Below are 10534 nucleotides of genomic sequence, written 5' to 3'. Positions count from 1 at the left end.
CCACCACCCTTTTCTTTTCTTTCCCGTGCCACACAAGCTCTGGCAACCATGAATTGGTCACGCGTCGCAACAGCGCCGTTCCGTGGCTCGCAAGCTGCTCCTTGTCTCGCGCGCGTGGCTGATGGGGCGCAACTGCTTGTGCGGGTTCGAGGGGGGCTCAGCTCTCTAATCATGCAAGTTGTCCTTGCGCGCTCTGTTCCAAAACTGGGCGCATAAACTGCCTCAGGCTTAATAAATCTGCCGGCTGTCAGGTAATCTGTCGTATCAAATTAAACTCCTCACCGCCTTTGAAAACCTGCGCAGCGCCGCTAGTAACTGAGGCATGAGAATAATCGTGCGCGTTGTCTCCACTTGCTAGCTGCCGAAAAGTGGCCGCATAGGCTGCCCGGATTCCGAGCCGGAGTTTTCGTAACCAGAGCGATTGAGGAACCCAGCCCGCCGGAGCTCTTCCGGAGAGAGCAGCGCGCTTCCGGCCCCTTCCGGTTCTCCTCGTGTTTCCCGTTTCCGGCGAGATAGATTGGCGGACATTGGAGCGCGGCCTTCTTGGTAAACGCTTCGTGGGTCGACAACAGGCGACGCCGATGCGGAGGAGAATGGAGTGCAGGCGCGTGCTCGGCCCAGAGAAGTGCGCCGCTGAGCCCGCGATGCCACGACGCCCCCCGATGCGCCGCGAGAAGAGGCCCCAAGGTCGGCCCCCGGTTGGTTAGCTGGGAGACGTCGGGGTTGACGTGGCTGCGAATGAAATCGATACTTTGCTGCTCCAGGGGAAAAAAAAGAGAAACACAGCCGCAAGGCAGGCCTGCCCTGTATCCACTGACAAGACAACTCAGGCAGGCAGGAAGTGCAGATGCCAGAACAAAAAAAATGCACTGAAATGAAGATGTCCGGTACTGAAAGGGGCGCAAAAAAAAAAAAAGCGAGCAAGGCTCTTGCAAAAATCACCCCGGAAACTGGGAGCGACAATAAAGCAGATACGCTACCGTTGCTTGCGAGAACGTTTTTGCAGGTTATTTGGTGCACACTGACAGGGGTTTGCTGCGCAGACAGACAAACACAGAAAAAAAAGAAGTGACAGAACAAAGCGCTGAACTCAGTCATTTTTTTTTTGAAAGCGAAATTTATTGCCCCAGGGCATCAATGATGGGTTAAGGTGTGATTAATGATGTAGTAGAGATTAAATGAATGGAAAAAGGTTAGCTGATTTGATGAAGTCCAGTAGAGAACGATGGTTCACCGATAAGTCGCTTATATACAGCAGCTGCTCACATCAACAAAACATGCAACACGAGCATGCATGCAATATCTTGCTTGCTACAAGGCGTACAGTTATAGTTCTCTTACAGCGCGAGATATTTCAGTTCTTTTTTTTTATATCAAAATTGAGGGGTTGCTAACACACGAGCTACCGGACTTGGCAATATCATCAGCTTCTATGATCTCTCTTCCTAGCTGCGTCGTACATCTGCGCAGCATGACTGTATTATCTAGCCTAGGAGCACAACTGCTGCATTTCTTAATGTGTTCAATCATATTACTGCCCGAGTTACCGTTGCGTTCCATGTTTCTCTTGAGGTTTTTATACCATTTCTTTTTCGATGAAGTAATGCATTGGGTGGCGACACCTTACTAAAGCATTTTGAGCGAGAACGGAAACGTTCAAGGAAGTGGCGTATGTTATCTTGACCTAGTATTAGTGAATATTTCAATGCAAAGTTGAAGGGCGACCAAGATTTCTCCGTTGTAACCACAGTTTCTGTATGTGGTGTTGGTAGGACTCTGAGACGACCGGCGGAGACCTGTGCCGTGATAGTGATCCTGTAAGTACATAGAGGGTGACGGCTACGCGACACAGTATGCGCTGAGCCTTCAATGGCCATCACTTTTAAATCGCACGCTCCGCTCATCAGATAAGTGCTGAACAAATCTGTACGGTGGTTTGATGAGAAGGGCGCCTCTAGAAATGTTGGTTGTCTCGCTTTACGTGGTTGCGCCAGATCGAGGCGGTAAAATCCCGTCGTTTCCATGCTACGCGATCGAAACTGCAGCTTGTGATGCCGATGTCTGTTGGTCGCGGGCGCCCAGATGGCATATACAGGGTGTTTCACCTAAGACTTTCTGCAATTTTTAAAAACTGGCATTTTGAGTTAGAAGAGCGCCTATTCCGGCATAGCATTGCCAGCAGTGTAGTACATTAGAATACACTAATACCGCAGTGTCCTGGCAGCCACTGAAAAATTATGTTATGTCCTTTCAAGGTGGCGTCGTGGTACAGCTTGCGGATTTCTGCAACGAGTTGTTCGTGTGACCCGCGGCGTATAGTGCAGCTTGCAGGCCTTCAAGGGCTGCTTTAGAGTCGGTCAAACTGTCCAGTGATGTGGAGATTACAATAACAAGAAGTAACCTGCCGACGTAAGCGGAAAGATGAAATGAAATAATTTTAGCTGTAAAAAAAATTCTGCCCCTGGGCGGGTTTCTTCAAATCTTTCTCGGAAATCAACATTCGCAGAGAAAATAAAAGTGCGTGTCAGTGGAATGAAAACCGTCAGCAATATATCCGGCTAGTACGTCCTCCATCACGGGCGACAGGTCCGTTGTTAAAACTTTTCTCGTTAGCTAAATAAAAAGCTTACCACAAGAAAAAAAGTATAATTTTGATGTCTGGTTTGTTTTATACGCACAAACATTTAAAAGCTGATTTCGTTCACTGTAGTGATTGGTCAGCGGAGTAATACAGAACGCTGCGGACCGTGGCTCAGTGCTACGAACTGTTGTTTGTGTTGAAGGGCCATCGACATCTAATTTTGTGGCACGTTTTGTTCTTTCAAGTGATTCGTTAAGCCTGTTTCACATGCAAGCGAAAATGCTAGCGAATCCTGCCGCCGCATCGGAAAAACCTGTTTCGAGTCGTCGCTGCGATGAGCGGCGAGGTTCCTACAAGTTGGAAATTTTCGCTGCGACGTGCCGCTCAGTCGCTTGCATGCGAACCAGCCTTTAGACATTAAAACACATGGTTCACCCCGTGGTATTCGCCTCTACTAAATAATTTATAATGGAATTTCTTTTCTTATGATGTTTCGCTTTGAGTTTCATCAGCCAAACGATGGCTGTGACGTGTTGTAGTTGGTGTTTAGGTCACATGAGGCACTGTATAGTTTAGTGCTAAACACCAACGCGTGATCTAAACACCAACTATAACACGTTGGTGTTTAATTCACTACAACACTTAGGCCAGCTGCTACAAAACTCGGAACGACAAAAAACGACGTATCAACAATTATACAGCCGTTTTTTTTTTCATGGCTCACGTGACCTAAACACCAATGTTTTCTCCTTGCAACCACACGCCTACACGTCGTAGCCATCATTTGACTCATGAAAACGGAACCGAAACAGCATCTAAAAGAGATTTAATTATGAATTACTTATTAGTGGTCGTGGGCGAGTACCACCGGGTCATCTGTACATACTAACGTCTAACGCACCGCTGAAAGTAGAAAACACTCAGCCAAAAATTTTGTCATAATCCTACTGTATATAGTAGTCTGAACTTCCTCGAAGTTTCTCTACAGATTTTATGTAGTCCTCGTCGTTTAGTTTTGTCTGTTCATAAATCTATAGTCATTGTGCTAAGTGAAATATATTGCTCGCAGTCTTTAATAGTCATCAGTATTGGAATCATAAACGTTGTTCCTACGCGGCACATCGACAAAAACAAAAAATGACAACAGCTTCGCCTCAACCCCCCACTCGCTAGAAATTCAGATACTGCATGAAAAAATTGAAAATTGGTTTTTGGGGAAAGGAAAGGGCGCAGTATCTATCTCACATATCGGCGGACGCCTGAACCGCGCCGTAAGGGCAGGGATAAATGAGGGACGATCCCTAATTTCAATTCCTGGGGAAACTCCAGGACTATAGCAGAAGTACAACGGCCCGTCTCCTTTTCTCTACTGCCTAGCCCTGGCTGCAGAGCCACAGAATGTTGACCGGCAGTCCAGTTCACCGCCCTTTTTACGCTGCGCAGTCATGGTTCTTGCGAGTCACTTCGCAACAACTGCTCAACGCCAACTCTAACGCGCGAAACCGAAACCAGTTTTCACGTCGACTCTTCTTGTACCGTACTTCCCAACGTTGTACTTCCGGCCCTCAAGCAATGCATCGTTTACTGTGCTATGCAGCGGGATTCGAACTTTCTCTCCAAAAACTTCACTTGGCTGCCGCCAACGACAACGTCGCGCACGCTGTCCTACATTTTGTACTTCCCGCTAACAACCAGGCAGGCCTTGTCTCTCCCTCTCCTCCGCATCCTCGTCCTCCCGTTGCCCTGACGACGAAAGCAAACGCGTAAAAGATCGCCACTAAAATCGCTAAAATTCTGGTGACAGATTAGACCCAACTAGAGATATCTTCGTCCTGTTTTAGGTACTTTCAAAACACATGAAGTGTACACCTAGGAAAACCTAAGGACAACCTCAACGTAGTAGTAGCTCTATGCATAGAGCTACTACTACCAAAGGCTCTATGAACCTCAACTGCGTCCATGGAGGAAGGCAAACTTCCTCCATGTTCCGCCTCCTCAGGCTCCGCTGCCTACTCTCGGCGGTTAATATTGATTTGCTTTCAGGCATTGTTGCAATAAAATTATTGCAGTAAAAATTGAAAAATTTTCTGAACGGCATGTGTTGTTTTTATGCACTGATATCTTTTTAGGTTGTTTAGTAGCCATGGCAACCTACGTTGGCTTTGTAAACAAATTTCTTGAATGTGAGAGTGGTTCTGATAGGAAGTGTGCAGTCAGGAGCTGGCCAGACTAATTTAACGCTGGACTAGACAGCTGCGTTTACTCGACCTCGCCGTTTTGTCGGTAGGACATAAAGTTTCCCGTGTTGTCTAGATATTTTAGTACAAGTGAAAGAGTCATGATGTCTTCTTACATTGATTAAAAACATTTTAGAGAGTTAGCTGAACACACTGCAATTTGTCATATTGTTAAATGTCCATCGGTCTGACTAGCCAAGATTTGTATTCATAATGTGTAAAAAGTGCACATTATGAGCCTGCTAATTGCGTTTTACTTTTTTCTGAGCCTGCAACCATGTCATCGAAAAAACGCGAGGAGCCGGCGGGCGCTGACGAGGTCGGACCCGGTCAAGCTTACCTTCCGTTCGTCGTGATGGAAGACTTGCTGGACAAACTGAAGCTTATAAGCTACGACAGCGAGTTCACTGCTCAGTTTATGATAAAACCTATTAGCAGGTAAGCAAATTGTTATTCCCTGTTTGTGAAGTATCGCTGCTGTGAATTCGGATGAACTGATTCAGAATCGCATGTCATACAAGAAACTTAAGGAGGTATTAAGGTATCTGCTCTACACAATTTATTCCTAGCTCTATAGTTGTACTCTGCTGTTAAAATGGACAAACGCAGTATGCAGTAATGTGACGCAGCGGCGTTATTCTCTTCCTCGTGGTCTATTCCAGGCACTATTTTGCTGTACCAACAAACCCGGGAGAACAGTTCTACATCTTCTCCTCTCTGGCTGCTTGGCTGATCCAGCAATCGGGAATGGCCTTCGAGACACCACAGGAGGTAAGTTGTGCCGGCCGTCTTATGAAATGTGTTTACTTCTGCCAATATGATATATGACAGCTCATAACATATTTGCACAGTGCATGTGCTGCTACTTGTGCTTGTGCTTGTGGTGTAAGTACTCTGTGATCTTGAATTGTGCATTACTGTTAAGAAAGTAAAGCTTTCTGCTGCTGCTGATATTTGGCACTATGAAATTTATAAGAGAGAAATCAAGTTCACTTCTATGCATCACTGCCTTTCCATTAATCTCTCTCTCTCTCTCAAGTGAAACAAGTTCACATCTTGAGCATCACTTGTAAGGTGATCGTTTTGAGTTAAACTTTTAAAATTCCACTGAATGCAATTTCATTCCAACTTGGGGGGTTCTGCTAAACCATTGGACTACCATAGCACGGACTAGCAATTACATCTTCAAATGCACAACATGTTTTTTTTTCTAGTGTTTCTGTGGCCTCCACTAGAGCTATAGTTCTGTCATTAGCATATAAAGTGCTTCACGTTATCCACCAAGGTTTTGAAAATGTTTGTCAAGGTATTTTCCATGCTCACATGCTCTTTAATCCAATTATGTGCACTATTTTCTTTGAAAGAAATATTACATCTCCTTTTTCAGTCAGATGATCCCAACACCACAATATCCAACATCCTAGATGTGGTCAGAAGCATGGCAAGTTTCCATGTTTGCTTCTTTTTGGCACGATGGAGCCTTCAATCTGAGTCATCACATTTCACTAACATTTTCTTTAATCTGCTTTCTTCCCAGGGCACTTCTATTGATTTTCCTCCAAGCCGACTGAAGCAAGGCTGGGGAGAGCACGTAATATTTGTTCTCGATCATTTAGCTGATAAGGCACTCAAGAAGAAGCACTTCACCTGGAAAACGTGAGGGCTTTCAACATTTCTCAGTCACTGCTTTCACTACCTGCACCCACTGCAGATTTTTTCTTGCCAGGTGAACTGTACTCCACTTTACACTCGACTTGCATGTGAAAAGAAAAATATTGAATTATGTGGTACTTAGATTACAATATGCTCAAATATTTGTTGATCTGTCTTATGACGTTTTCAAGCTTTTTACTTGAGACAAGTAATAAACTACTTAAGGGGGATGGGACTTTCAGAAAAAAAAATTATTTTTTTTGTAATTGAAGATTATACATGAAATTTTTTTGCCGTATTAGAAATAATGTTGTGACTACTCCCACATATTTTCTGTTTTATATCTCAAGAACATTGTTTTTTACTGTTCATTTTTCCTGTGAATTTTGTGAACGGTCTGCAGAGTTACCAAAATCGGGCAGAAAGTCGTCAACATTCATTGCGTTTGAATAAGCATGCTACAGGGCATTTGAATAAGCATGCTACAGGGGATCAAGACATGCTTAGATTTTTTTTTTTGCAAAAAAAATTTCCAGTTTTGCATCTTTGTAATGCATTGTCTATAGGCAGTCCTGACTGAAAAAAGATTTCATACAAGAAATTTAAAATTGATAAAATTGGAATACAAAAAATGTCTTGACCTGCAGTATGGTGCTAGGAGTACAACAAAGCAAACGCTGTCAAAATAAACGAAACAACAGCAAAGAAATCGGTTGCACAAAATGTGCAAAAAGCGACAAACAATATTCAGAAAAAAAGCATAAAGTTGACCACCAAATTTACTTCTCCTGAAGGCATCACGGTAGCAGTCCTTGGTGTCCTTTTCCATGTAGTGTTTCTTGACTGCCTCTTTCCATGTGTGGCGCATGACGAACTTGGCTGCAAATCCATGGCATCCACCAATCAAGCCACTTTCTGCACATGCGCTGTCAGTGCCCCAGCCTGAAGATCTCGGATGTGTGTCTTTGATGCCCTCCACGATAAATTCACTCACAGTACTCTTAAGAGAAGCCTTACTATTCTTGACTGTTGGCAACTTTTGCTTCTGGGCAAGCTTTTTAGAGGACCGTCAGTCTATGATCGCAAAAGTTCGAACCTAAAACTACCACCTCCTCGATTTTATAGTGCTGCCAAATCAATACAAGGTGTTTCGCCTAAGTCTGTCAGCAGTTATTAAAAATAGGCATTTCAGTTAGAAGAGCACTTTTTTTTGGCATAGCATTGTCAGTGGTGTAGTGCATCACTGTTAGTAATAGCCACATCTGTTTTTACATTTTTGAAAATGCCGTTCTTGTCACTGCTGCAGTAAAGCTTTTAAATTTGACTTTAATACTCACAAAGGCCACGGGTACAAATTTGTTGCATAAGAATGAGGCTATCAAAATTACTTCTAAGTCCCTTTAACATCACTTGCATCCCGTCAGAAAATTGCGTGGCTGTATCTCTTTCATAATGTTTATCATCATGACAGGTTGCGCAGTGAACTGCTCATTCCACCTTCATATATATTGTCGTGATTGGACCACACTCATATGGTTGACAGGATTATATGTCACACTAACCTCTTCTCCAATTCATTCATCCCACACATGTCAGGAAGCTGGAACCATCTACCCTGTTTCATGGCTCTTAAGCTGCCGCGGTGGCTTAGTGGTTATGGCGCTCGGCTGCTGACCCGAAAGATGCATGTCTGTGGAAAGATGCCAACGCGGTGGCCCCGACCGCGGCGGTCGAATTTTGATGGAGGCGAATTTTTAGAGCCCCGTGTACTGTGCGATGTCAGTGCACATTAAAGAACCCCAGGTGGTTGAAATTTTCGAAGCCCTTCACTACGGTGTCCCTCATAGCCTGAGTTGCTTTCGGACATTAAACCCACATAAACTTACTAATCTTCCATGACCGTGGTTACTGACTTTTTACTGTATCGAAATGCTGTACGTAGTGTAGTTGAATATCATGCTGTAATGTCATAACTTTGCATGAAATTATTTCTATTGTTTTTATGTATGCATGCTTGTTCATTACACTGTCTTCTTCAATATGATATACCATTTACCATGTAGCTCACTCCGCTCTGCAATGCTGTGTGTGCCTTGAAAGTACAAACGAATAAATGGATAGTGTGCATAGCTCTGCTAGGTTTGGCACAGTTGCTTGCTAAGCATGAAACAGAGTGCATACATTACATGCAAGCAATGCATGCATATTTTATTCACTCTGTTGTAATAACAAATTTCATAAATAAAATGGCATAACAAAATATATGTAAGCACGTGTAGCTTTGCCGTTTTTAATTCAATTTTAGTCTTTCTGTTGGTATTCCTCTTTTGTACCAACTTGTGCTTCCATATGGCATTTATTTCTGTACAAATCATTTAAACTTGGGTAATTAGACGTTTTCACCCACAGATCATGGCTTTAATTTGGGTTATTTCAATAGGCAGCCCTGTGCACTCTATATCACAGTGATATGTGCCTTTTGGTACCTGCTCTGTGTTTCCTGAACGAAGAAATGACGTCGTCAATTTCACTTGTTTGCCACATTTCACAGATGAAGGTTTCACTTGGAATAGCTAATTTAGCTCTTTATGGCTGCTGCTGCAGCAGACAGACCAAGGTTCGAACCTTGATCCTTGAACATTGATCTTGAACCTTCTCACTCGAACCACGTTGGCCGAAAGGGTACCACCTTTAGCAGGCTGCGAGGTTGTCCGAAACTGGGGCTTCGCCCGCGAGGGGCGCAGCGGGGTTTACGGAGCTTCTCCCAAGCGAACACCCCTAAAGAATTCCAGTGAAACAGCGCAACGGCATAAGGCCAGAGGACAAGAAAGGACGAACACAGCGCTGACTTACAACCAACGTGCCCATCAGTTATTGTTGTACCCCTAAAGAAAGCCGGGCGCCAGGCCGGGGGCCGCTTGTATCCATTTTTACTGGTGGGTGTCCGGCGGTGGGTTTCGAACTAACCACCTCCCGCAGCCGAGACGGGCACCCAACCCACAGGGCCATGGCTGCGGTATCTTCAACATGTTCATGGGAGTATTGTTGATGTCATTTCTTCCTCCTACAAAGTGCTGCCCTTACGTGCATAGCACAGTTTAAACTTCATTTTACTTTTATTTGTGATTTGTCGGTCAGTTTACTCAGTGCTCAATAAAACCAACTTGTTGTAACGAGGAGAAAGAAAAGAGAGCTCTAGAGTACATACTAATGTGCTCATTAGCTTAGCTTGATGACAAAACCTCTAGAGCTGCCCTCTAATTGAGATTGAGGGTAGGGACCTTAATCACACAAGCATGTGAGTGCCTTTGTGTGACCAGCGATAATGTGTGACCAGTGACATTCTGGAAGTGCTGGAGAAGACTTGAGTACTGTTTTAAAGTGCCACATGTTATTCAGAATTCATCAGCATGTCCCATGTCTTTTCAGTTATTTAGCAGTGGAAGTAGAAGGGCCTTGGAAAAAATGGCCTCAGGTGAAATGTCACATGAATACTTTTCTACAACAAAGTTACATGATAGTTACGGGTGGATAGTATGTCCAACAGCATGCAGATACTAATCCTCAATTTGTGTTGTCCTAAAAGCATGCTCTGAATATAAGTTCTGGAGACTGCATTGCATGCCGATGAAGGAGAGCACCAATTTGCTCTTCTTCTTGGGAGGAGAGGGCATAGCAGTAGTGCTGAAAAACAGGGACGAAAGGTGAGAAGACAACACATTAGTGCTTGTGTTGTCTCCTCTCCTTTCGCCCCTGTTTTTTAGTGCTACTACTATGTCCTCTCTATCTAAACGCCAACTAGCCCAGCTTTCTACCTTAAATGAGTTGGGAGGAAACGTGGGCAATTCCCATTGCCCACATTTGCTTCTTAGAGCGGAAGGCATCAGTCGATGGCCTTCCACGCTGTTGAGCGGCTGTAACCATCAATGCTTCCAAGCCTCCTGTTCCAGGCTTCCTCATGATTATTTGTCCTGTGGCATCCATCTACAGTGGTCGGCTGGACGTTCCATGTTTTAGGGGACAGGTGGCATGTGTTTTTTGCTGCAAAGTAACCACGCTGTTC

At 44.3% G+C, this 10534-nt stretch overlaps 1 protein-coding gene across 2 annotated transcripts in view; it reads left to right on the top strand.

The window, feature by feature from the left end:
• The first annotated feature begins 3494 nt into the window (after positions 1–3494).
• IFT57 (intraflagellar transport 57) overlaps positions 3495–10534 on the top strand; it is a 32504-nt gene continuing 25464 nt past the window's right edge. The window contains exons 1-5 of one of the 2 annotated variants that reach the window (XM_077668328.1): positions 3495–4864; positions 5087–5256; positions 5481–5589; positions 6206–6259; positions 6356–6474. In XM_077668328.1, coding sequence (XP_077524454.1) covers positions 5096–5256; positions 5481–5589; positions 6206–6259; positions 6356–6474 — 443 coding nt within the window. In that variant the 5' untranslated portion in view covers positions 3495–4864; positions 5087–5095. The remainder of the gene's footprint in view (positions 4865–5086; positions 5257–5480; positions 5590–6205; positions 6260–6355; positions 6475–10534) is intronic. The other variant, XM_077668329.1, reaches the window with a different exon arrangement.

This window comes from Amblyomma americanum, chromosome 6, assembly GCF_052857255.1.
Source record: "Amblyomma americanum isolate KBUSLIRL-KWMA chromosome 6, ASM5285725v1, whole genome shotgun sequence".
NCBI lineage: Eukaryota > Metazoa > Arthropoda > Arachnida > Ixodida > Ixodidae > Amblyomma > Amblyomma americanum.
This window is presented reverse-complemented; position numbering and strand designations above follow the sequence as displayed.